Source organism: Vulpes lagopus, chromosome 8, assembly GCF_018345385.1.
Source record: "Vulpes lagopus strain Blue_001 chromosome 8, ASM1834538v1, whole genome shotgun sequence".
NCBI lineage: Eukaryota > Metazoa > Chordata > Mammalia > Carnivora > Canidae > Vulpes > Vulpes lagopus.
Window position 1 is genome coordinate 6436482 of NC_054831.1, and position 27036 is coordinate 6463517.

Here is a 27036-nt window from a genome sequence, read left to right on the forward strand (position 1 = left end):
GGGTCTGCCGGGGACCCTAACCCCCCCCCCCGCGCGCTCAAAGCCTTACCCTGGGGGGGGGTCTGCCGGGGACCCTAACCCCCCCCCCCCCCCCCCGCGCTCTCCAAGCCTTACCCTGCGGGGAGGCGCTGCCACCCGGCGGGCTGGAGGGTCCCGGGCCAGGCCTGCCGCGGGGGCCGCGGGGCCGCCGGGGCTGGGGGTGAGCTGAGGCGCCCGACTCCGCAGTCTGGGAGTCCGTGTGCCGGGGGCAGCACGTGCCGGGGCCTGCGGCTGCGGCCCTGACACCCCGTGTCTCCCGCAGCCAAGACGCCCTTCGTGAGCGGAGCCGCGACCTCGGCTGCAGGCCCGCCCCGCCCGGCCGGCCCCGCGCCCCGGAAGCTTCTCTGTGCATCCACGTGCGGAGCTTCAGGTAGCGCCTGCGCCTGCGCCCGGCGGGTCGAGGTGCTGCTGCGGGCGGAGCGGGGGCCTCGCTCGGAGCCCCCCGCCCGGAAGGACGCCGAGGGCCGCACCGCAGACCCGGGTCGAAGCAGGATTCCCGGCGGGGCCGGGCCGGGGCCGCAGGCGCTCACCCTGGTACCGCAGATGAGGCTGCGGAGCAGGGGGCGGGCGGGGCCCTCGGGGGCCCTCGGTGGGTCCCGCGCCCCAAGGGCCGGAGTCGCCAACCTGACACCCCGGAGCTTTGCTTTGGAGGAACCGGAGGCCTCGCGGGACCCCCGACGTCCCGCCCGTAGCTGCCGAGGGCGGGTGGAGTGCGCGGGCCGCGGGGAGACGGGGGCGGGGGGGGGCTCCCCGAGCCTGCGGGCCTCACCTCAAGCGCGCCTCACCTGCTCGATAAACGTTTATATCGAGGAATCACTGTCCGGGTGATGGGGGCTGCCTCTCAAGTCACTTGGAGCTTACTGGGGCGGGGGGGGGGGGGGGGGATTGTTCTGGAAGGACCTGGACGTGGTCGGGTTTTCTTTTCCTCCAGGGAAAGAGGTGGCGGTTGCATTACAGCAAACAGGGCTTCCCCTGGGATGGGGGGGGGGGGGGGCGTGCACGGGAATCTCCTGATGATCCAGAGTCACGGGGCAGCCCCGAGGGACCCGGGAAGGCCGGCGCCCCCCCCGCCCGCAGGGCGCCTCGTCCCCACGCACCGCGGGTCAGCAGCAGGCACGGCGGGCTTGCTGGGGGGCTTGCTGGGGGGCTCGAGCCCCGCCCCGGGCAAAGGGCTCCCAGGGGACGGAGGGCTCTGGCTCCCCGCGGTCGCCCCCCATGAGCGCAGCCACTCACCAAGGTCGCCCTAGGCCTCAGGGGGCTCCACGCACCCCAAGGGGGAGGGTACCGCCAGCTGTGGCCCAGGAGAGCTCCAGCACATCGCCCCTACACCCCAGCACCTCTGCCCCACAAAGGGGGCTGGGAAGGACGGGATCCAGCGCCGAGGGCCTCCCAGCTCAGCGGCCAGTGGCTGAAAGACGTCATCAGGGCAGCCCTCAGCCCAGGGCCTGATCCTGGAGACCCGGGATCGAGTCCCACATCAGGGTCGCTGCATGGAGCCTGCTTCTCCCTCTGCCTCTCTCTCTCTCCCTGTGTTTCTCATGAATAAATAAATAAAATATTAAAAAAAAAAAAAGACGTCATCAGAGCCATCGTGCACGGGCTGGGCTGGCAGGTCACAGCGCCCCCCGCCCCCTGGGTGAGCAGCTCCTCCGTCCGGGCCCACCGTGGAGCTCTCGGACCACGGCTTCCCAGAGGCCTCCGGCACCAACACCTGCCCCACAGGTGCACTGCTCTTCTGCCCTGAAGTGTTCTTTGTGCAGGCTCACCCCTCCCCTGGGGGTCCTGGCCTCTTTCTTCGGCCTCACACCTGTGTAATACATAGAACTCGTGTCTCCATTTGCTTTAGCTCTTGCCTTCCCAAATACAAAATTTTCTGGAAGGTCTGCTACGAGGGTTAGGGTCAACTCAGAGACAAGACACATGTAGTTCTCACTCATAAAGTGTGGTGGGAGGAGGCGTGGAGGTGTCAGGAAAATTCATGGAGACCACAGAGATGCCAAGGAGTGGGCTTCTGGTCTCTGCCACCCTACGTGCCTGCATTCTCCCCACCACCCCATGGCCCAGGCTGGCTCCTGGAGCGCCACCCATCACGTCCACCCTCCTCGCTAGCAGCAGGAGGAAAAAGAAAGGTATCCCCATGTTTTAAAGGAAACTTTCTGAAAATCTCAGTTAATGCTTATGTTCCTTTGTCCAAAAGCTGGTGGCATCCCTAAGGTTGACTGCAGAGGCCACTGGAGGATGTGGTCACATTCGCAGGGGACTTGGGCAGGCCACCTTGCCCACATGATGTGGGGATCTACAAGGGAGCAGGAGACGGAGGCCTCATGTTCACAGGCCTCAGGCGGTGGCCTCCACAAACGCCGAAGAGTCTGAGCCTCTAACGTTCCAAAGCAGACCGTGCAGCGGAGGGCCGGGCCTCGGGTAAGTGGAGGCCGTGGGCACAAAACTGGAAGGTGCCCCAAAACCTCAGCCATCAAGACAGATCAGTTTTGAATGATCACTTTTTTTAGAAATGAAAATTAATGCAGAAAAATCCACGATGAATGAAATTCTGAGATTTTTAAACACGGGATTGGTACAAGTTAAAAAGCCAGTCCCAAGGGCCTGGGCCACTCTGTTGGTTCTGCGTCTGGCTCCTGAGTTCGGCTCCAGTCACGGTCTTGGGGTCGTGAGATGGGGCCGCGCTGGGCGTGGGACCTGAGGCTCCCTCACTCTCCCTTTGCGCCCCCCCCCCCCACCACCACACACACACACGCTCTTAAAAAGCCCCGGCAGCCTAGAGATGATCTTTGGGAAGAAACCTCAGTCGTCCCTGCACCCGGCGCTCAGGCCTGCGGGCGCCCCCAGCAAGCCCCGGGTGCTGGGCTTCGGGGCCACGATGCCCGCGTGTTAGTCCAGGCCCGATTCTCTCACCTGTCGTGTGGGCGGAGCTTGGTGGCAGGCCCGGGACACGGGACAGGTCTGGTCCCACCTTTGCCCCATGCCGTGTGCCGTGCGACCAGCCGGGAACCTCTCAGCCTGTTCCTCGTCTGTGGGATGCAGGGCTGTTAGGAGCGAGGACGGCGCACACCGCGAAGCACGCGGGCCGGCGGCAGGGCAGGGCATGCTGCGAGTGTGAGCATCAGAGTCCTGCACGGCCCGCTCCTGTCACTGCCTGGTACAGTCGTGGGCTTGTCACGCAGTTCTGGACAATGAGACGTGACGGGGGAGGTCAGCAGCACCCAGGGCTCCTGAAAAGATTCCTTTTATTTTAGAAAGAAACACAGAAGAACCACCACGTGCTCACACACACCTTACCCTGGGCTTGGGTGACACGCGGGTGTGATGGGAGTGGTGGCCGCCACCTTGTACCATGAGGCGTGATCCCGGGTAAGCCACCCGGGGGGCAGGGGGGAGCACACCACAGTAGGACTGGGGGTGAACGAGGAGGGCGGGACGGAGAGCTGCAGGGACACCCAACACGTGCAAGGCCCACGCAGCACTCTGGCCCCCCGGCCCTCACCTGGACAACGGGGAGGTGACAGAGGGACCTTGAGCTCGGAGAGCTCCTGGCCTACAGCGTCGCGGGGCAGATGTGGGAGGATGAGAGGCCCTGCCCCCCTGCCCCTCCCTCAGCAGGCAGTGCAGGCTGCAGGCTGCGTGGGATGGAGTCCGACCCCCTGCCCACCGGGCGGCCCGACCTCCTTGCTGAGTCTTTAATTCCGCAGACCGTAAACCTGCGCCCTAACACGGACAGTGGCTTTCCGTTTGCTCTCCAGCCAATTCGCCCTACTTTTAGAGTGGCTGAAAACCATAATCCTAAATCCAGTTTGGAAAGATCTGGGCAGCTTTTACACGAAAGCACGAAGGACGACGACAAGTAATGTGACAATGGAAGATTTTATTTTTACACAGAACCACCTATTTACAGCCCAGGTCGGGTATGTACACGGCAATACAGGAGCGTGTGCTTCCACGGCGGGCACTGTATAAATTAAGATCATAAATATGAGGGGTCAGCCCCACCCGAGGGCACAAAACCTTTTCTCCGAGACTCCCCAGGGCCCTCCCGCCCCCCTGCACGGAGGCCGGGGTCCCAGCGGGAGGAGCCGGGGCAGGCAGGGCAGCGGCCCGCGGCAGCCGCAGCGCCAGCCCCAACCGATGCACTTTCATGCGACACCACAGTTACGCCACTCACCTCTAACTTACTAGAACGGGTTTTTACGTAAACAGTGTTGTTTGAATCACTGACAACATACTAATTTTAAACACCATGCTTGTCCCAACCCTCAGCTTTCCTGAGGGGTGGCCCGCGGCTCCAGCACCAGCCGCCGCCCCCTCACCGCCACTGCGCTTGTCCCGAGGACCCGGGGCCCCGCAGACGTGACCACGCAGACGCGGTTCTGGTACCACGGGCTCGGGTCCCCAGCCTCCTTCGTCAGCCTCTTCTACCTCAAAAGCCAGTGACTTCTGGTGGCCAGACGACCCCTCCGCCTTCCACATCCCAAAAGGCCGACTGCTGGCACCCAACTCAGGGTGGGGTTGGGGAAGGCCACGCACAGCCCCCAGCCTACCTCGTACGGCGCAGCTGCGCACCCTGCGGGGCACAGGTCACTTCGCCCCAAACCAAGTGCCGCCACTCCACCCTGGGACAGGAGCTGGGGCCTGGCTGGGCTCACGGGTGGGCCCACCGTGCACACCAGGAAGGGGGGAGGCACAGGCGCCTGCAGAGCGAGTGGCAGGTGGAGGCTGTGCAGTGGTGACTGACGGTGCCCTCGGCCCAGCCCCCCACACGGGGCAGGGCGGGGGGGGGGGGCACGAGCTACCGGGTAGGGGGTGGCACACTGCAGACACACGCCATTCCCCCACCCAGGGCCCCAGAGGGCTGTGGACGAGGGTGAGCGTAGCTCGAGACAGAGAGCCAACCGCCCACAGGGTCAGAGCGCGTGGGGCCGCGGCGCGGGCAGAGCTCGGGCTCCCCAGCGCCCAGGAAGCGCGCCCTCCAGCCGCGGCTCACGCACACGCGTCCTCTGCCTGCACAGGCAGGAGGCCTGGCGGCTCTGGGGCCGACGCGGCAGGTCCCCAGGCCAGCAGCTCCACAGAGGGTGCCAGCCGGGTCCAGGGACCAAAGGCAAACGGGGAGGGCATCTGTCGGCCCAAGGTCGCAGCCACCCGTGCACCTGGCATCAGGAGGGCGAGTCGGGCCCCTCACGGCGCCGGTGAACACTGGGGGCGGGGGGGCAGCAGCGCACCCCTGCCGCTCTCAAGCGAGGACAGGCAGGATCTCTGTGAAAGACTCAGCAGTCAATGGGGTGCAGCGGTGGGCGGCCTCATGGGGCTGCTGCAAAGATCCAGGCCAGCGGCACAGAACTTTCCAGTGCAGGAGGCTACCTACCAGCGGGGCCAGCATCTGCATGCCCGGGAGATGCCACATGGTGTACGGTGACTAGGCTCACAGGGAACCCCCAGGACAAGCGCGCAGCGCCCAGAAGGTCAGGCCCGGCCCGGGGCACAGGTCAGCAAGAGCGGAGGTGGTGGTAGTTGCCCCACATGACGCCGGGCTGGACAAGGTGCTGTTTCAAAGGTAGCTATGTTGGTGTGTTCGAGACCCCGGAGCGGTCACAGAACGGACGTCTGTGAGGCTTCCTGTCTGGAGCAGAGGGAGTAGCACCATGAGAAGGGGCAGGCGCTGCGCCGGGGCAGCGTCCCCCCGGCCTCAGTTGCGGGGGGTGCGGAGGACGCAGGCCGACAGGGCCAGGGCTAGGCCTCGGTGGCAGGAGTGCTCCGGCTCAGCTCCTTGATGCCACACAGGATCCTCTTCATGTGGCCCACCTTGGTCACGCCGAGGTCCTGCAACGAGAGGACAGCGTCCTGACACCGGGAAGCAGGCCGGGCCCCCGCGGGCCTTCCTACCCGGCGTTCTGAACACAGCGAGGGGAAAAAGATGAAGACGGTGACACCAAATGGAGACGGCAAACGCATGAACAGTGGCGCAGACACCCTACACCTCCCCGTGAGTCACCAAGTCCCCGCCGTCGTGCAGGACAGACACGGCCCACAGGCCCGGCGGCAGGTGGATGCAGTGACTCGAGCAGGCTGCTGGCCAGGACATCCCCGGGGGCCCCTCAGCCCTCAGGACACCGCGCTGAGCTCCGGGGTCAGGCCGGTCCGAGCAGCCCGCCTGGTGGACCCGCCTCCAGCCCCGCTGCGGGCGCCCCCGCCTCACGCACGCGCTGCACGCACCTCCCTGTGCACCCCCCACGCTCCGGGCTGCCGGCAGCCTCGACAGCAGGTCTATCGGTGCCAGCTTCCCAGCAGCATTAGTTCAAGCCTCTGTATCACCGGTCGGTAATTCTCACGGTGTTTCAGACATTTTTGCTACTAGACCTGTTACGGTCCCGTGACCAGTGTTCAGAGCTCACTGACGCTCCTGACGGCTGGCAGTTCTTAGCCATGAAGCGTTTCTTCATTAGGGAGGCACAGTTTGAGACAACACTGCCGCACACCCAACAGCTGCAGCATAACGTAAGCGTGACCTTGGTGTGCACTGGGAAACCAAACAGCTCATCTGACCCGCTTCCTCGCAGGGGTCTGGGCCAGACCCGCAGCATCTCCGGGGGGCGCCTAGATGGCAGCTCCAAAGGGACTGGGACCCGGGTGCTGGGGCCGCCACCGCGCCGAGCTCTTGGGCTGACTGACTAACAGAGCTGCATCCCCCAACAGGGTTGTTTTTTCTTTTAAGTGGGCTCCACCCCCAATGTGGGGCTTGAACCCACAACCCTGAGACACAGAGTTGCATGTTCTACCCTGAGCCAGCCAGGTGCCCCCTTCAGTAGGATCTTTAATGTTAAAATACTTCACCTGTCTGATCAGGTTAAGAAAAGCAAGGCCACCCCCATGACGCCCACTTTGGCTTTGTCTGGCTGTGGGGGGTGGAGACATCACTGCCAGGGGGCAGGGGCGGCCTCTTGGCCACCACCGTGCGTCACCCCAAGCCGTGCACGAGAAAGAAGCATGAGGAGAGCCCTGATGCTGGGCCATGGCCAGGTCAGAGGGAGGGGACAGAGGGAGCGCAGGGAAGCCCAGGGCGGGTTCCCAGGAGACGCTGTGGAAGTACCTTGAGGTCCCTCCGCTCCAGGTGCAGGAGCTCGGAGCCCCGGATGTCGTGCCGCGTGAAGATGTCCTTATACTCACAGAGACTGAGGTGCTCCAGCCAGGCAGCAACCTCCTCTGTCCCCCAGAGGTGAACTGTCAGAGACGGAAAAGCACGAATGCAGTGAGTGCCCAGAGCCCAGCGCGAGGCAGGTGGCAGCTGGCGCCTGAGACACCCCAGCAGCAACGTCCTAAGACACCCCAGCAGCCAGCACCCAGATGCCCCAGCAGCAGGTACCCCAGACACCCCAGCAGCCAGCACCCACATGCCCCCAACAGCTAGCGCCCGAGACAGCCCAGCAGCCAGCACCCGAGACAGCTCAGCGTCTGGCTCCTGGGATGCCCAGCTCCCCACATGCCCGCCAGTAGGGACCCCACACAGGCCCCCCGCAGCCAGCACGGCCGCCCAGCCACAGGCACCGCCCAAGCCACCCAGAAAGCAGCAGGAGAGCCTCCGGCTCCCAAGGGGCGTGAGCTACAGCAGGGGCTGCGGTCTGTTCCTGCCAGGACGGCCCTCAGCGTCCCTGGAGGGACTGGGCAAACACCCATGTGACTGTGCCGCTGAAGCCAGCCTGAAGCCAGCCTGCCTTCCTCTCTAGAGGCTTCGCTTTGCTTCTGGTCCACGGCAGGAAGGGAAACAGGCAGAGATTTCATGGAGTCAGAGCCACCGTCATTAAAAGAAACCCAACTGCTGGACAAACATGCGAAGAAGAAAACTCTAAGGGAGCGACCACTACCCCCAAATCCAAACCCGGGGCTGCCCGGCACCTGAGCGCACTGGAGACAGCCATGCTCAGAGCCGGCCCTCCAGAGATTTTAAGCCCCGATTTACGGACTCCCCCCCCAAAAATGTCCTCGAGCGCCATTTTCTATCCAGGTCCTGGCCCACAGGCACTGGTGGCCTGGGCGCCAGCACAGGGCCTGGGTGCAGGAGCCAGCGGCTGGGGACCAGCAGCCTCTCCCAAAAGGCAGGCCCAGGGGGCCCTGCACAAGACTCGAGTGTGAGCTCCGCGTCTCTGAGTGTCCTGTCACCTCTGCTGTCCCCCTCCCGCCTCGCACCCCCCATCCAGGGCAGGCAGGCAGTGTGGGGTCAGCCCCCGGAGGCGGCACAGGGAGGGGCCCGGGGTGGGAGCGACAACGAGGGGCAGGAAGCCAAGGAGCAGTTCGGCAGCCACAGAGACACCGCGGCACAGGCCACGACAGGGCTGGTGGTCGGGGACCACGGGAGAAAGCAGAGACCACAGGGCCCCCGCAGGCGGCGCGGGCAGCCAGAAGGACAGCGGGAGGGCAGGTACCCGGGGCTCCCAGGCTGCTGCGAGCTTCTCTGTTCTTGCTGTTTTTCTCTTTCTTAAACTTGGTCACCAGGCGGAACTTGCCACTGCGGCTGCGTTTGGAAAGCTCCAGCATCACATTCTGTGGGGAAAGCAGAGACAGCGTCAGGCCAGAAGAAGCTGGGTGGGGCGGCTGGGGGCTGGGGGACGGGCTGGGGTCCCTGCTTACTCAGTCTGGCACCCCCTGGGGTTCTGTAATACCTTTCACAGGTGGTTTCACAGTGACCACTCAGTGTCTAATTTCACATCCCATTTCCTTCATTTTAGACCCTGTTTCTCATGTGATTAGAAAGCTCCATAAATACCAGTGCATTCTACCAAGATCGTCCAGTGGGTCACAGTCCCGCACAATACACGTGTGCACACGTACGCCCCCTGTATTCACAAACAGGCATAACTTCTGTACTTCCCAGGACTGCCTGTCTCGTCCTGCCTCTGAGGGCTAGGACTCTGCCCAGGCCCTGTCTACGACGTCCCCACACTGACTCACATAGACTCGGCAGCTTTATGACACTTACAGATCTGAAAGGGACATGTGGTCCCACTAAAAAAAATGCCACAGGGATTTTCATTAGAATCGCACCAAATCTCAAGTGGGGGAAGAGTACGTGTCCTCACACTCGGGAACGTGTGTCATGCCTCCAACCCTCCCTGTGCCCGACAGGCCCCCTTGCGGGTTTCCCATCAGAGGTGTCTCAGGCTTCAGGTGAGAGACCTCTCACAATAGGATTTCTAACCGATGGCTGCAGTACTCCGGGAACTTACCTTCACAAATTTCTTATACTTGGCAAAATTACCAACCATCAATCCTAACAGCTGCCGCACTAAGACAGACCACTGGCTCCCAGGTGACGGGCTCTTCCGTGCGGACACTGGCAGGCGCCTGCCTCACTCCTCAGTGCTCCCGCAGGAGGGGTGCCCAGTGACCCGCAGTGACCCACAGCTGCCCTCCTGCATGGCCCAACAGCATCCTATGCCTGACTTTGCAGTTTCTTTTATTAAATGCATATGAGGATTACATTTATTTCTAATTTTTAATGTATTTTCATCCGTTCATAAAATGGGATGACCAGCAGAATGAGGCTGATTATCAACATGTGATCTTACTCCATCTCCCCACCTTTTAAATTAGGCAAATTTCAGACATCAAACTACTCCCCCTCCCAAATACTTCAGTATGCAACCCTAAAACAGGAGCACTCTCTTGAAGCACCTAACCACAGCACTATCCTCACACCGTCACAAGTCATTTACATCTAATAATATTAAATCTCCCTGGCCGTTCCAAAGGCTTATCCTCACAGCTGGTGTGTTTGGCTCAGGACCCTCACAAGGGCCACAAGGGACATTCAGGAAAACCAGCTGTCTATCCGGTAAGACGGTTCACGTTCTGACTCGGACCCACACCGACACGGGGCCAGCGTGGAGCTGCTCACCGGATCCAGACTCACACCTTCAGACATGGCGAGGTCACCGGCAGCACCACAGGCTTGCGACTGCCTCCTGATCGGTGAGGCCTGCCGTCCACTTCCTGGGGTCAGTGACTTCTTCCACCACCCACCTACAACCCTCCGGAAGTACAGTGCTTACGGGGGCGGGGGGGAGGGGGGCACAAAATGGCCTTTCCATCCCTCTGCACTTTCCAGCTGGAAGTCTCTTATAAAGAACTACTTTTAATTATTTGATTTAAAGAAACTGTTTTTATGGATCTACTGATAATATGCAATTTTGAGATCAGACGTGCTAGTTAAAAAAAACTTTCAAAGTTCTGACCATTTGCTTCATGACGTGAATATGCTCAACACTACTCGAACTGTACACTCAAAAACAACAGATATGGTAAATTCTATGAGTTTCTTATCATGACTTAAAACAGGAACTGAGATAATGTCCATCTTTTCCTAGCTTTGATGCTATTTCTCATAAATGGAAATGACATATCCCTTGACATTTTTTATCTTTTCAAGTTGTCCTGTGGCTATTCTTCCTTAAACATCTTCAGACTTCAGTCCATATAAATTTTTTTTCTGAAAATTCATCAGTTTCAGCAAGATTTTTAAGTTAGCATTTCTTTGAAAATAGTATATTTGATTTATTCTCTTATCTATCGTTACCTGACCCTTACCACTTCGTGTTGTCCGATCTTTCCTTGATTATATGCCACAGAGTGGTTTAACTTCTTGTACTTTACAGTTAACTTCTGAACAACATAGAAGTCAGGGATGCCATGAAGTTGAAAATCCATGTGTAACTTCTGACTCCCCAAAGAGCCTTACTGATAACATAAACAGTCACTGCATATTTGATATGTGTATCACATACTGTATTCTTACAGGAAAAAAAAAGCTACAGAAAATAAACGATTAAGAAAATCCTATGAAAAAAATACATTTACAGTACTGGACCATATTTAGTGGAAATAAACCTGCATATAAGTGGACTCACAGAGTTCAAACTGTATTGTTCAAGAGTCAGCTGTACTTGCTAAGAACTAACTCGCAGATTTGTCAGCTCTTTTTTTTACTTTCAAATAAATAACTGTCCTATGTTTATTCTAGTAGAAATGTGGCACCATCCCCTTCATGCTTCCCTTTGCATACTCTACGTCACCTCCATCTCTCCCCCTGTGTGGGCGAGACTGAGCCGGAGTCCCAGAGGCTGGGAGCACTGAGCTGTGAGGCAGCCAATAGAAAGGGTGGAGAAGTCAGGAGCCCTGGGGAGCCCAGAAGGTCCCAGGAGCAAGTGTGGTTTTCCTTTCACTCCTGGGATACCTGGGTGCAGTTTCTGGCCTTGGGTTCTCTGGGATGAACACCTACAAAAACGCTAGCCCAGTCCCTGCTGGCTCTACCCTCTCTGGCTCCAGAGGGTTTCTGGTTTTGCAACTAACCTGCCACTGACACCACCTGTTATCCTGCACTGTCTCACCAGCCCCCAGCTAGGAGCCCTAGAAACCAGGGCCACTATAAACATGGCTTGAAGGATTCCTTAAGTCAGATACCCAGGGGGGACTTGTGCTGGTTTGTCTTTGCAGTGGCCATACATTTGGTGATGTTTGTTTGAAAATATTTTTCGGCTTAAAGTTTTGGAGCCACAATCCCTAAAACAGGAGCTTTTAGTACTAAGACCTGAAAGTCCCAAACAAACCAAGTGGTCTGGTCACCCTGCAACCAGGCACCTGCCTGCAAGTCTCCCTGTGCAGCAGCTGCTACACTGGTCATGAACTGAGGAAAACCCTAGCCCTCCGCCCATCCTCAGAGGGAACCTGCATGCAGAAGGAAGCTACCCACCACGGGGAGCGCACGGGAGCACAGCGCCCACAGCTGACAGCTGGTACAACGTCTATTCTGAGTTGGTATCTGAGGTTTCCTGTGGCCCAGCACTGCACTGCTCAAACCACCCCTGGAAGGGAACCAACTGTAACAATTCCTCCGTAGTGGACTGATACTTTAACGAAATACAGTAAAATAAATCACTTAAGAAAAGAAAAGAAAAGAAAAACCAAAATGGGGCATATAAAATATAAGCCTCAATTTTTTATTATTTTCAGGAGAAATAATATTTTTCTGTAAGTTGCTTAAAAGTTTCTAAACTCTTCCTCTCAATTTCTATAACAAAGAGTTTTCCCATCAGTAGCACTTATCTAGAATATGATCCAATTTTGAAAATATCCTGTGGGCAACAGGAAAAAATATATATATTCCCTCTTTACAGAAAATAAAATTATCTCTAGAGAGACATGATATACATATACACATACACATATGCATATATATATATACACATAATTTTTCAATTTTCTTTTGTCTGTATACCATGATACAGTTTACTTCATTACTCACGGACTGACAGTGATGGTTTCTATCACTTTCTCTCATTTCAAGAAATTTTTGCTTTAAGGATTTTTATCTAAGTTAAAATTAAAACTTGGGGAGTAGTCACTAAATGAATAGACAGATAGTATGTATTTCCAAACTACTAGAAGGGACAAGGAGAGTTGTGTGTGGGAGGAAAGAGAGACTTAACAAATCAAAAGGGAAAAACTAAAACAAAAAAAAGTGAAATAAATACAAAATATGGCAAAATATACAGATAAATTGGTCAGTAATCATAACAAATACAGACTGAACTCTCCAGTTATCCACAGACTGGATAAAAACTCAATTTGACAATATGCTATTTGTAAGACACTCCACATAAAGCTAGAAAGAAAAAGTATGGAAATGAAAATACCAAACAAGAAACTTAAAAAGAATTACTAAGGGTCTTTACATAATGATTAAAACCTACATGCAGCCAGTAACATAACCTTGAAACACAGAAAGCAAATACAAAACCACAAAGATATACTGAGATATCTACATTCATGGTCAGAGAGTTCAACAGTTAACGGATAGACCAAGAGGACAAAAATAAATTTTATGATCATAGAATTATTATATTTTACCAATATAAAATGATCTTATCATTTACTGAATTTCTATTTTTATGTTAATATTTACTTTAACATTTATGTATTTTCTTAAAATTGTTTTAATCTTTGTCAAAGTTTTAACTAGGAATAGGGAGAGAAAACTGGATTCTTGTGATTGTGTTAAAAAGGAAATCTAAAAAAAAATTAAAAAAAAAAAAAAAAGGAAATCTAACAATATACCAATCATAATAATTTGCTTTTAAGAGGGGAAGCTATATCACTGTCTATTATCTTACTTGTATGCTGTTAGCTACATCTTTTAAGTCCTTCTTTTTTTGTTTTTATTTAAATTCTAGTTAGTTAACACGTCGTGTAATATTGTTTTTGGAAGTAGAATTTAGTGATTCATCACTTACATAGAATACCCAGTACTCATCACAGCTAGTGCCCTCCTTAAGAGTCATTACTCATTTAGCTCATCCCCCCAATCTCCCCTCCAGTTCTCTGTAGTTAAGAGTCTTTTTATTTTTTGCTGTGGAAAAACTGATTTGGAGAACATAAATATTTTCAATTCTATTAGAAACCAGCTTTAAGATTTTTTTTTTAAGTTTTTAAAGATATTATTAACTCTGCATTTCCCTAAGCATCAAAGTCAAGAACCTTTTTTAAAAGTTTCCACCTTTGGGATGCTTGGGTGGCTCAGCGGTTGAGCATCTGCCTTTGGCCCATCATGCCTTTGGCATGATCCTGGAGTTCCGAGATCGAGTCCCACACTGGGCTCCCTGCATGAAGCTTGCTTCTCCCTCTGCCTGTCTATCTGCCTCCCTCTCTCTTTGTCTCTCATGAATAAATAAATAAAATCTTTAAAAATAAAAATAAAAATAAATAAAATTTTCCACCTTAATATGCCTTCATTCCTCTGTCCATATCTTCTTCCCAGCCTCCCCACCTCACTATTTCACAAGCTTTGATAACTTAATCTGGAAATAAAGAGCTATGTTACTGTTACATCTATTAAATATTTTATACATTATTATTTTAGTAATTCTCTTTCAAATGAAAACTTTATAGTCAACAAACTAATTTTGATGAGCCTGGCCAGGCCTTTTAAACCAAAATGTCCTCATACTTAAGCTGCTGAGTTTTGTTGTTTCACTGGAAGGCCTTGGAGTCAGTTTTCCATGCAGGGTTTGCATTTGTCAACCAATGCCTGCATACTCAGAGAAGAGTGGGACAGACTGCTGTAGCCTTCCTCTGTTCCCTTACCTTACTGCTGCCACAGCTTCTAACAAACAAAACTGGCAGTAGGACTGCCAGATGTGTCATGTCTAACAGCTCTTTCTCTTGCAAGACTGCAGTACCCTAACCTAGATGAACTTTTCTCCTGACCCACTTCTGTTCTATCCCTGAGAAAAAAAACAATCTATAGTTCACCTCTATCAAGACGCTGCCCACAAAACTGACCATCTAAACAGGCATCTCTCCTGGGTTCTTCACCTGCTGCAGGAAGCAACAATACCAGGGTGCAATATGCCCAGCATCCTATCTATCCCTGCTAGAGGGAGTATGGCAAGCTGAAGACTCTAACACGTGCAAAAGAAAATTGTGAATGAGTGGAATATACCAGCTCTGTCCCTGTCAACAACAAACAAAGAAGTTGCCATTTATCCAACCAATGTGTCTTGACATCAGGGACAAAAGTGTGGCTAGGCTCAGACTTCCATCGACTTCCTAGCCAGCCCCGCCCATCTGTTTCTGAAGGCAACAAGGGCCCTAGTCATCAAGGACTGTGCTCAATACTAAGTCCCAACTCCTTCCTACCTGCCAGTCTTTTTCCATACCCCTGAGGCATTTTAACAGAGAAGTCTTGAGGAAGCCACCACAGGGGCTGCAAAATGAGACGCCACCTTAACCTCAAAGCCACACAGATCACAGTGATTACAGTACTGAAGGAAGAGGCACTACATGCAGGGATGCCCAAGCTGAAGCCCTGGGACCCACATACCTCTTCATCACCAGGCTCCATGGGCTGGCACAACCAGGGGGTGTCCGCCAGCTTCCTGAGCTGCTGGTCCATCTCTGTGAGAGCAGCCCCAAGTCGCTCTTTCTGAGGAGGATCCAACTGCTGCTCCAGGCAGGAAGGAAAGAGACACACAGCTGGTTATTAGCAGTGAGGAGTTAGGGCCACAGCAAAGCCCCCACACAGGCACGCAGTCTGTTCCAGGGGAAGCGATCTGTTTTTCAGAGAGTTCTTATAAAAAAATTCCTAAGGATGGGATGCCTGGGTGCCTCAGTGGCTGAGTGTCTGCCTTTGGCTCCAGTTGTGATCTCAGGGTCCCAAGATCGAGTCCCACATCAGGCTCCCTGCAGGGAACCTGCTTCTCCCTCTGCCTATGTCTCTGCCTCTTTCTCTGTATCTCTCATGAATAAATAAAATCTTGGGGAAAAAAATTCCTAAGGAAACTATGTCATACAGCACTAGATAAGGGGCCAAATTCAGAACCTCCCCTTCTGAGTAGGATCAGGTGAGGCAATTAAAACTCTCCTTTCATAAATAATGGAATAAACCAAGCTTGTCTAAAAACTGAATTAGCAGAACTGACATCACACCTATTTCAGTTTAACCGGGGACCTCTACATCAGAGAGAGACAGGACCAGTCCACCTGCACCAGAGTGCAGGAAATGCTATGAGGTGGCAAAGGGGCAGCTGTCACATTCAGAAGAGCAGACTATTTTGAAATGAAGAACAGAGGACACGGAAACCTTTTGGAGTGGTTCTCCAGAAGTGTGATCTTCAAGTCACTCCATCTCCTTTATTTCCGTGTCATTTTTTAAAATAAGACGGTTGGCCAGGCCATCCCTTGAGTTTTCCCTATTCTAGCTTCAACAATTTGGTGAAACCCCACCTGCATGCTTGCCGAGGGCTGACTCCTCAGCCAGGTTTGCAGGCTTGAGTGAGAAAGGATGACAGCACTGTGTGTCTGAGTGCAAGGCCCACCTGCCTGGTCACAGGCTGATAGCTCCATGCCTGCAGACTTCTAAAGCAGAATCTTGTGTGCGGCAACAAAGGTTCTGTCCTCTTGTTAGGAGTCTAACAAGCTAGAGATGACGTGCTTGAGATGTGGCCAGAGGGTTTGAGAGCCAATCATATGGCCAGATCAGATGACCTCCAAGGCCCCTTCCAGCACGGAGGCTAGAATTCTAAAGTGTGCTGCCCTCTGTACAACAATGGTCACTGCATGCGCACGAGAAGCCAGCCTCTCAGCTTACCAGGGCCATCTTCCCAGCCAGCAGCAGTTCCGTCTCACTGCGCAGAGCTTTGATATTATTCACCATTTCCAGGACAAAGCTACAGTTCAGCCCCTGAGAGGAACCAGAATGAAACCCATGTAAGAAGGCCTAAGGGCTACAGGACTCCAAAGGAGTAAGACCCAAAAAGCACAGGCACCTCTGTAGTTCTGGGCTTGCCATACACCCGGTCCATGGACTTGGAGCTGGCATTGACGGCGTGGGCAAGTTCCTGCTCCATGTCTTGATGGGACTGAGCTATCTCTCGGATACTAAAAGGAAAGAAACACGGCACTCATCAGACCAGGTGAAGGGGCAGTCTATAAGGTCACCTTGCTTGAACACAGGCCCAGGGTCAGCCCAGAGGGCCAATGCAGACACAGCTTAGCCAATGGCAAACAGACCAGGTCTTAACAAAGCAGATGTGATGTGACATCAAAATCCAGGTTTTTCCAGCAACTTGACCAAGGAGAAACATGCCCAAAGTGAGACTCGGACCCTGTACAACAGCAAGCTAACAGGTAGATGGTCTGCAGGCCTGCTGTGTGGAGACAGCTGATCAGTCCTGAAAGGAGACTTTGCCTCCTCACTCTATAAATGAGGATGACAGGACGCTTCTCAATGGGGACAACCCTGGATCAAAAGGCCCAGACGCCAGGACACGGCCCCAGGCAGTAGCCCCTTGCCCAAGGGACCCACATGAATATAGGGTGGTGACGGGGTCAGACACAGCAAGACCACCAGGGACAGAAGGAGCACACAGGTCAGGGAAGCTGCATGGGTACCACTTGTCTTTCCCTGGGGAAAACCAGAAGCTGGGTTTTAAATAAGACAATAAGATGGCAAGCCCCACTCTGTGGAGCCACCAGAGACTTTGAGGGGATGAGAACGAAGACAGAAGGAAGCTCAAAGCCTGTTGTACAGCAAGGAACTGAGAAAAAACGTTAAGCAGTGAAGTCATCCAGCCGGGAAACGGATTTGGCCGTGGGGGCGGGCGGTGGCAGAAACGGTGCCGGCCACTTGAGACAGAGGACACAGCACAGGACATGCTCTCGGGGGAGTGGACCCTGAAGGATCCATGGAACCAGAAGTGCCCACGAGAATCCTGGAAGAGCTCCCCACTCACAGACCGAGGGTCTGAGGCCTGGGGAAAGGGCAGGAGGAGAGCTGCCCAGGAAGGGCACACACAGCCCAGAACCTACAGGGCTGCGGTACTTCTGGCAGGGGCGGAGGAGGAGGAAGCCACACAGCAGCACAGAGGCAAAGTCCAGGAGCACCAAGCCAGCGTGCAGCCTCAGGGGGTGACTGGGGAGAGGAAATATGGCTGAAAACCAGAACCAGTCAGCAGCTGAAGAGGGTCGGGGGATCTGGCAACTGAGAGGACAAAGGTCACCAGTCTGAATGACCCCTCCGGAGTGAGGCATGACGGCAGCCAGCACCTGGGGCAGGTAGAGAGAAGGGACAGTGGCAGAGCAGGACCACCGTCCTGGAAGGTCTTCCCCAGGAGCCACTTCTCAAAGGCAGAGTAAGAGAAGGAAATGCCTTTGGGTCTCAATTGTTTTGTTTTCTTTTAATAACTGTAAGATTTGTTTTTTTAGTAACAAACCTGCTCTCTGGGATAAGGTATAAGAGGCAATAAGTGGACTAGTCTGTGGAATCCAGGATAGGTTTTTAAATCTGTGGGCTGGCTCTGGAAACACCTGTGGATTTTAAGCTTCCATCCGAGCAATCTCTGAAAGCCAATTTGTGGAAATGAACCACAGGGAAGGGCCAGCAGAAAAGCCAGCTGGGGGCCCTGGGATGGAGGCAGACTGGCACATAAGACGGGGGAAGAGGAACGCCACGCCTGCCCCCTGCGGCGAGCACGGAGCCTGGAGGCCATCAGGGGCCCAGGAGCTCCAGCAGGGAGGAGGCCAACGGGACAGGGAGGGCGAGGGCCCACCTGTGGATGAGGGCTCCCGCCGCCTGCCCGAACTGGTCCATCTGGGTGGCCTCTTCCTCAGACAGGATCTCCGGGTGCAAAGAGAAAGATGGGGGGCGAGGAAGCTCGCACTTCTGCTTGTCTTCCCAGGACTTCAGGGTGTTCTCAAATGCCTAGGGCACAGGACCGCACTATCACACCGTGCACCGCTCCCTCTCGAGAGGGGCAAGCACATGTCCAACAGCAAACACTGCTGCGACACTAACTGAACAACAGCCAGAAAGGGAGAGCCAGAATTGTTTCACGCTGAGGAGGGGAAGGGTCCTGGAAATTACACCCCTGTTCACTTCATCTCTGTGTCTAACAAAAGTCAGTTCCTAGAATAAAACACTAGAAACTCCAGGCCTTCTTCGAGGAGGCACACAGGCGTGCCCGCAGCTAAGCCCTGGGACTGGTCTGCTCTCTCTGGGGCCCCTCAGGCAGCCTTTCTCACTTACCCTATCTCTGGTGAGTGTCTGCGCCCGGTTCTTGTGGATGATGCGAATGTATCCTGGAGGCTGGATCCAGGCTTCTCCGTCCACCTGCACAGGTACGCCCTCATCCCCCAGGATGGAAATCTTCACCGTGCGACACTGAGCAAACATCACAGCCGTTAGCTGTACACCGTGCAGAACCAAGGAGCCTAGAGGCTGCATCTCAGCACCGTAGGGGCCTTCCTGTCCTACACACCCCTGCACACAGCAGCTGACGTATGGGGTGACACCACGCCTGCCACCAACCACCACCGCAATCAAGGCATCCCTGTCTGGGCCCAGCTTATGAAACCCAAGGGTATGTCCCACCCCTGCCATCCCCAAACCCAGCACTGCATCTGTGAGCACAGTGAGGAGACCTCAGGGGTCAGATACAAGCACAGGGCCCTGCACACATGTAAACACCTCCCAGAACAGGGTAAACCCTGTTAACGATGCACTGTTTCTCTTTTCAACAAAAAATCCTGCTTGAGAGTTAAAATCATAAAATTCAAACACCCCACCCTATATGGGTGCAGACTGAGGCCAGAAGGACTGGGAAGCGTTTGCCTGGGGTCCCAGTGGGCTAGTACCCGCTCCTTATGCATAAGAACACTGCCCTCCCCAAGCTGTCACCAGAAATAATAAGTACTAGGGGATCCCCCCTCCTGCCTCCCCTCTCCAGCGGGGCTGGAGAGCAGCCAGGTGAGACCACACTTTCTCCATGGCTCACTGCTTGGCCTCCATTCTCAAACTCAGGCTGCTGCTGCTGAAGCTGTTGCCATGGGCCAAGTTCAATAGGGCCTGTCTCATCTCATCCCACCTCGACAAGAGGGGGCAGGGGACAGGTGGCACCCACAAAGAAAACCAGAGCAGGGAGCTCAGACAGGATTCACGTTGGCCCCAATTGTGAAAGACTGTTAACTGTCAAATACAGTGGGTGAGGAAGGGCTCTGGGCCCGGAGGCAGGGAGGGCCGAGGGCACTCCTAGAAGATCGCCCATTCTCTTGGGCTCTGTGTAGCAGGAATGCACTGATGGACACTGGTTCTGGGCCAGGCCCTGCCTCTCCAAACGTGTATGAGCCAGACTGCCTCCCAGGGTCCTCCCACCTGCAGGACCACGGCCAGTACCTGGGCGATTCGGTGATGCTGCAGCTTAATGACACGAGAGACGGCCATCTGCATACTGCCAAACACAGCGACCACCTCCAGGATCTTATCATCAAACGACGGAGCTGCAAAAGTCTGCAAGGACCAGTGTTAAGAGCTGACCTCTGCTCCCGAACTTCCCTGCACACCCCTCTGTGCTCACTTTCTGGGCTGCTGCTCTGCTTAGAGAGAGAGAGGGGCACTGCCAGGGGGTGGTGTGTCCTAGCTGAGAAGCAGCTGTGGGGTGGATGTGCTACTGAGTGGTTTTCTAGGAGAGGCCCTAACACCAGCTGCCAGGAATCAAATCTCTGAGCTGGACTAGTAGTGTGACCCCAAGCAAGTCACTTAATTTCTCTTGTCCTCGGTCCCCTCATCTGTGGAATAACACTGGTACGCTCTTATGAGGACTGGGGTAATGTGGGCCTGGTGCTTAGAACGGCTCCCAGAGCCTCTCAAGGGTGTAGTTCATGTGAACTATTTTTGTTGGCTATTATGTATGAAGGAAGCCACACCCCTGGTTAAAGGCAATCAATGCCTCCCACAGTTCTTAGCAGAAACTCCAAACTTCTTCCCCAGATTACACAACTGCATGTGGGCTCTAACTTGTCTGCATCCCACCCACTGTGCACCGTGCGAGAGAACTTTCTCCACACCACATCCTGTCTCACCACTAAGCCTTCTCATACGCTGTTCCAGCAATTCCCTGGAGCAGCCTCTCCAACCTGCACCCTCCCCTCATCTGACCTGCCAACCCCAAGTCTCCCTTCAGGTCTGTGTAGATGTCTCCCCGAGAAGCCTTCCCAGACTGCCCCACATTGGAGTCGGGCCTGGCTTCTACATCTATACCCCTGACCACATCTGTCCTACTCAGCTTCTCTTCTCGTGAGCAGGGGGACCCTATCTGTCCTGTTCTCCACTGTACCCCCGACTGCCAGCACAAGGAAGGAGTTCTGTCCACACCTCTGCACCACCAACAGAGCCCCAAGAGCTAGAATGCTCCACCGGGGCCTGAAGTGGTGGATACCCACACCCAGCTTGGGCCCATGCCACCCAGGACCCCAGTACGTACGTCATCTTCCTTGGTGCCCCCCCAGAAGTTGGTCCCTCCAGCATAGCTGGGAATGTTGAGGACGGCAATTCCCTGGAGACTGGGGAGTGGGATGGGTCGACCATCACACTGAGCAGTGGAAATCCCAGAAAAAGAAAAAGGGAGAGAGAGAGAGATGCACAGGATGGACCTGGTCCTTCTTCACTAGAAATCCTGCCTCCCGCCCACTCCTCGCCCAGACTGAGGGAGTCTCCACCCGGCCAGGAGAAGGGCTAACAGGAGGAGGGCAGACGGGCCCCTGCCTGCCGCAGTCACAGGAGACGCCCCACCCCCCACTCACCTCCAACAGGACCTTCTGCTCCAGGTTCTTGTAGGTTCTGTGTAGCAACTCTTTGGTCCCGAGAACTCCGTACCACATCATGTTCTTGGTCCGACTCCTGTGGGCGGAAAGCAAAGAACACATAGCATCTCAGCTCTGTTTCTACAGAGAACTACAGTCGCTGCTGAGAACTTCAGGAAGGCATCTGATCACACACCGGTCAGATGCAACAAGCACTCCCAGCACGAGGACTTCCCTCGTGACGTGTCTGTGAGCTATGCAGAAAGAAATACATCTGCTGATGGAAAATTCTGCTAAAAAATAACACTCCCCAGAAAGTAATTTCCAGACATTACAGAACCTCACAAAAAAACTTATGATGAGCAGCCCGGGTGGCTCAGCGGTTTAGTGCCACCTTCGGCCCAGGGCCTGATCCTGGAAACCAGGGAACAAGTCCTGGATCTGGCTCCTTGCACGGAGCCTGCTTCTCCCTCTACCTACGTCTCTACCTCTCTCTCTCTGTGTGTCTCTCATGAATAAATTAAAAAAACAAAAAATAAACGGATGATTTTTTTTCCAGCCGTAAAATTATGCTTATCACAGAAATTGATAAGTGCAGAAAAGCACAAAGGAATGAATAATCCTCATAATCCCCACATCTGTACGACTGGCAATAAAAAACTTCGCTGTATTCCCTCAACTTTTTCTAGGTATTTGACTTATGGGTACAACAGCTGTCTCCAGTCTCCTGCCTGACTCTGTGCACTTGGCCCTGCACCCTGTGCCCCAAGGTGGGGCTGACCCCAGCGGGGTACCTCCCCACCGTCGCTGCTCAGCCTCGCCCCTCTGACTGGACCCAGCCAGTTCCCACTCCTGGGCTCTGTGTATTACATGGCACTGGTCCCTTTGCACAACACCTCTTCTCAAACATTTCCAGTTACTTCTTTAGGAAAGACTCATAGATGGGGCACCTGGGTGGCTCAGCAGTTGAGCATCTGCCTCTGGTTCAGGGCGTGATCCCAGGGTCTTGGGATCGAGTCCTGCATCGGACTCCCTGCAGGGAGCCTGTGTCTCTGCCTCTCTCTCTCTCTCTCTCTCTCTCATGAATAAATAAATAAAATCTTAAAAAAAAAAAAAAAAAAAAGGATAGACTCATAGAATTGGAATTCCTCTTGGCCTTTTCAAAGCCCTTAATACAAACCCAGGGAGTATCCTATCAGGGTCCCACAGCTCTAAGAATGTATTGTCTATTGTCCTCCTCACCTATTTTACTGTTAAATTGTATGCATTTTAATTACTTTTTCAGTTATTCTTAAATGATTCGGACTCACCACCACGTGCTATATAACAGAGATGTCCCTGGGGGCTTCTGAGGCCCCTTCCTCCACTCAAGAGCCCCAGAGCTCAAAGTTTCTTGAATTCTTATACTTGATTTTGTTTTCCCAGAAATTTCCAACCACACAGAACATGGGTGATCACCAGAGCAGCTCCTCAGGTGTGTGACCCCCTCCCACCCAGCTCCCCCAGAGTCACCCCTCCAGGTGATAATGGCACCAAGCAAGCAGGGGCACACAGACCGGACGGAACAGCGAGCGAGTCTGCAGGCTCTCCAGCGAGGGGCCCCTCAACTCCTACGTCAATGGCTGTCTCTGTCCACACTCACACCAGCTTCTCCCTCACTAGTTCTAGAATGTCAAAGCTGAACAGTCTCCTCCTCCAGGAGGGGTGAGGAGGGAGATGCTAACTCCTGCTTCACTTCTCATATTTCCACGGAGACAGAATCTCCACTTCAACCCAGGAGGAAACCTGCCCATTCCTCTCCATCCCCTCCCTAGGCCGGGAGGGGCGAGCAGATGTAATTTAGAGGAAGAAACTGAACGTCTCCAGGGACACCCCTCGGGCCTCTCACGTGGCTGTCTTTCTGTGGAGGGCGCCTTCTCCTGGGATTTGTGGGGAGCCAACCAGGCCTCCCAGGTCTGCCTGGTGGTGAGGAACACACAGACCCGCCACCAACGTTGCCAGGGCCTCTCAAGTCTGGCACAGTAACATCTTAGCACACTGTATGTCGCCGGGCCCTTCACAGCATCACCACGGACTGTCGACTCTCCAGAGACTCGGACAAGACCCTTCCAACTGACCACAGTCATTCATTTTCTCATGTGGAATTTGAGAGATGGAACCCTCCTCCAGGCGGCCCTCTTAGACTCCAACTTGCTCCCAGCCACATCTTGTAAAAGCACCTTCCTTCCGACAACAAGACATTTGGGCTTTACATATGCCTTCTGCCTTAGCACTGTGTGCCCTTTACCTCGCTGACTCCAGAAGTCCTCGCTTCCCGGAAGGAGAAGCGAGGAGGGTGCAAAGGGCAGGTGTGCACACAGGCCACCACCTACCTGCACTTCTCTGGGTGCTCATCACGCTTGTTGTTGAAGTCCAGGGAGATCTTCGCATCCAGGCCAATGCCAAAATAATTGTTCATGACGCACTTCTCTGTGTAATACTCTCTGCAAAGGGGGAGTCAGTCCAGTGAGAACAATCCTGGCTCATTTAGCAGCCTCTCAACCTCTAAGCATCTCTCACTGAGGGCAAAACTCATGGCTTATTCTTCAGGAGCATCTTTATTGACGCAGAACTCATCCCACCCAACATAACCATTTAAAATGTAGGACTTGGTGATCTTTAACATACTTGGTCACGTAACCGTCGCTACTATCCATTTTAAGACATCTCATCACCCCAAAAGCAAGCCCCCACCCCTTAGCCATCAGTCCCTAAACCCTCCTCAACGCCGGCAACCACGAATCTGCTGTCTCTATGCTGTGCCTATTCTCAAGTTTCATACAAACGGAATCCAGAGTGTGAGCATCATGTTTTTGGGGCTCGTCGGGTTCAGGACCTCATCCCTCCTAATGGCTCCACGGCACTCCGCTGTAGATGTGTGAACACCAGTACACATGCCGGAGTGAACACGGTTTCCCTCCTCCTGGGCGTGGCCCCAGGAGATCATGCTGGGCCTCACGGACACTGGGTTTTGAGGTACCACCAGACTTTCCCAGAGCGGCTGCACCATCTCACACTCCCCACCACGCTCTCAGGCAACATGAAACCTGACAATATCTATGGCACATACACTCACACATCTTCAACCGTGGGTCTCAGAACGTACCTCAAACACCCCCAGACCTGATCAAAGTCATCTCCAAATGTGAAAACGTCCATCCCAGCCCCCGTAGCAGCCCCTGCCTTCCCCGTGTCCACCATTGATGAGACTCATTTTACTCCAGCTTCTCAGCCCATCCCCTCCCCTCCGCAATCATCGTGGCTGCAGGGGTCACACTAGGGCTCTGTAGACCCTCCTCTCCCTCCAGGGCAGCTGGTGTAAAGGAGTCCCTGACCCTCTGCTCGGAGAAAGCAGCAAGGAAGGGACATGCCTGGCATTCCTGGTGGCGGCTCCCACACAAACTGCACAGGGAGTACTGTGTGGGTCAGAACTCTGCCACATTTAGGTTAACAGGCGTTTGAAGCCTGATTTGAGAAGCAATAACCACACGGACATGTTTTTATGACATGTCTAATCCAAGTGCCTAAAAGCTTAGTGAGAGCAAAGCTCAAGTCAAAACTGTTTTCTGAGCAGAAGACCACATGCTGACCAGTATTTATAGGTCCTGGGAAAAGTGAAGGATCTGATCCAGAAAAACAGCTTGGGGACAAGGGAAGGAGAATGGAAAGACTGGGCACAGGGACCTGGGAAGTGGGAGGCGGCCAGGCCCTGGAGGTCCTGGCAGCATGACCATGAGTCTGGGGCCCCCCTGGCCATGGCCCTGGCGCGCCACCCTGCATGGACAGAGGACAGCAGCTTGTCTCCCCAGGTGAGTCTCACCCCATGTGGACAAGAGGAAAAGACGATGCCTCCGCTGCCAGGTGTGGGACCTCACTGGTCTCAGGTGAAGGGAACAAAAGAAGTATCTAGCTCAGGAGGCCCTATTGGGTGCTGCTCACGGAAGGCTGCAGCCCCTATTGAGGAAAACAGTGTCAGGAGGGTCAGGACCCAAGCCCAGAAGGGCCAGGGCAACGGGTGAGAGGCGGGCAGACAGCAGTGTCAGGTCCAGGACAAGGACGCTGACGCGTCTAGGCAGGCTAGCATCTGGCAGCAGATGTCTGAACCGAGGCCACTCTGCACACTTCTGGCTCTGCTCTCCAGAACCCCAAGAGTCTGCACAAAGCTGCACATTTCTGTCACCCTCCACGCCAGACACACATGGCACGCATTCAACCAACTGCCACCAGCCACACTGCCCAGACCTTGCTACCAGCCAGCAGAAGGGAAACCCTAGAAGACCAGGTTTTCAAAATACCATCTGTTTCCACCATGGCCTGAATAAACTCCACTGACAGAGGCCTCGGTGCCTGAGAAACAGGGCAGAGACATGGCAATGGCCCACAGAGCAGCCTGGGAGCCTTCTTCCCTGCGATCCCAAACCCAAGTATCTCCTAGATTTGGCCCCAGAGCCTAGGACCCTGCAGGGCCAAAAGGGTAGAGCATGGGAAGAAGGGTGTCAGGACGAGGCACCAACGCAGGGCCAGCCAGGGTCCTGGAGAGTGACAAAGAACAAGGCGGGAGCTTCTGAACCCTACGAAAACCTCAGATGTTGAAGGATGTTCGGGAGCCACTGACACAAGATGGGGAGCTGGGATGAGCCAGGACAGGCTACTCCCATCACAGAACTTTCCAGCCAGACGCTTAGCTGAGGCACCACAGTTTCTAGGTTTTCCTTCTCAGCTAACGAAGGTGGAGGAGGATCTCCTCGTCAACGGTACATGAACTCCTCTGGCCAATTCCAAACCGCTTTCTGGGCTCCAACATTCTTTAGCAACCCGTACCCGCACCTGCTTTACCCCCATACTCACAGGTTTTCCGGTTCAGAGTTAAAGGGATCTGCGTTAATTAGTAAGCGACTGATGACAGAACCTCCAGGCAAGGAACCAGACATCCCAGCCCGAACATCTGGAGGGAGGGAACAGGGACAGACTGCAGGTCAGGATTCACTGGATTAGGAGACGCTCATGTCTTCTAGGCTGAGGGACACGTACTCTTTGACATGTTACTGTAATTAAACATCTCTCAATAATGTAGAAACAGATCCAAATGTTGACAATTAAGTGTTTCAGGCCAAAGATGACCACCATAAATCCATATTCATGGAACAAAAACACACACACTGGGTGGCAGGGACCAACACCTAGAAGATGTGTCAAAGAACAGCTTACAAAGTCAGTTCCATTACAGGTAAGAAGCTCCACCAAACGATCCCTTAGTACAAGTCATCTTAGCATTCAGCCGCACGGCTTTGAGAGGCTAAGTTCAGGAGACGTAAATAGGGAACAGCCCAAGTGACCAGAACCCTCAAGGAATCTGCATTATAATTTGAAAATGTCAAGTCCTGAGCACCAGGGCAGAACTGGAGCCCCGCCAGTCCACCCGTTCAGGGACATGTGTCTCTGATTAAACAAATACAGCTCGTTGGCCTCACTGCCCAAGGGCTTCTGGAACCTTCTTTCTATTCAGCTGAGATTCACCTAGAAGTTGCCCAATCACTTATGGGAGCCGATGGTGTGACGTGCACTCTGCCAGGCCCAGGAGGGCTCAGGAAGTCACCTGAAGCTGCTTAAGGGGCTCCTACTGGCCATCTCAGTCCCAGTGCTAACCCCTCCTCCTGCAGACACAGAGAACTGTTACTGCCCTCTGGAGGGACGGTTACCTCCACCCCTACCTGGGCAAAATGAAAGCAAACATAGGAAGGTGGACTGGCCCAACTCCGTGGCCACTTGTGCACTCCTACAATCATGCTAGAAACGACAGGATGACTCAACTGGCTCCCCACCACA

The 27036-nt window shown here is 54.2% G+C and overlaps 2 protein-coding genes across 8 annotated transcripts in view; one reads left to right on the forward strand and one right to left on the reverse strand.

The window, feature by feature from the left end:
• Window positions 1–1584, forward strand: part of USP40 (ubiquitin specific peptidase 40) — a 79683-nt gene extending 78099 nt beyond the window's left edge. Inside the window, exon 32 of the mRNA XM_041768356.1 lies at window positions 302–1584. Within this exon, the coding sequence (XP_041624290.1) occupies window positions 302–413 (112 nt within the window). The 3' untranslated portion in view covers window positions 414–1584. The remainder of the gene's footprint in view (window positions 1–301) is intronic.
• A 1244-nt stretch (window positions 1585–2828) lies between these two features.
• DGKD (diacylglycerol kinase delta) overlaps window positions 2829–27036 on the reverse strand; it is a 111025-nt gene continuing 86817 nt past the window's right edge. For 4 of the 7 annotated variants that reach the window (XM_041768363.1, XM_041768361.1, XM_041768365.1 and 1 more), the window contains 13 exons: window positions 26059–26155; window positions 23544–23654; window positions 21172–21268; window positions 20853–20960; window positions 19766–19879; window positions 18620–18754; window positions 18144–18295; window positions 16362–16473; window positions 16184–16276; window positions 14918–15037; window positions 8466–8583; window positions 7136–7266; window positions 3903–5868 (listed from right to left, as the gene is read on the reverse strand). In XM_041768363.1, coding sequence (XP_041624297.1) covers window positions 5779–5868; window positions 7136–7266; window positions 8466–8583; window positions 14918–15037; window positions 16184–16276; window positions 16362–16473; window positions 18144–18295; window positions 18620–18754; window positions 19766–19879; window positions 20853–20960; window positions 21172–21268; window positions 23544–23654; window positions 26059–26155 — 1478 coding nt within the window. In that variant the 3' untranslated portion in view covers window positions 3903–5778. Of the gene's footprint in view, window positions 3270–3902; window positions 5869–7135; window positions 7267–8465; window positions 8584–14917; window positions 15038–16183; window positions 16277–16361; window positions 16474–18143; window positions 18296–18619; window positions 18755–19765; window positions 19880–20852; window positions 20961–21171; window positions 21269–23543; window positions 23655–26058; window positions 26156–27036 lie in introns of those variants that run through there. The other 3 variants (XR_005989655.1, XM_041768362.1, XR_005989656.1) reach the window with 3 other exon arrangements.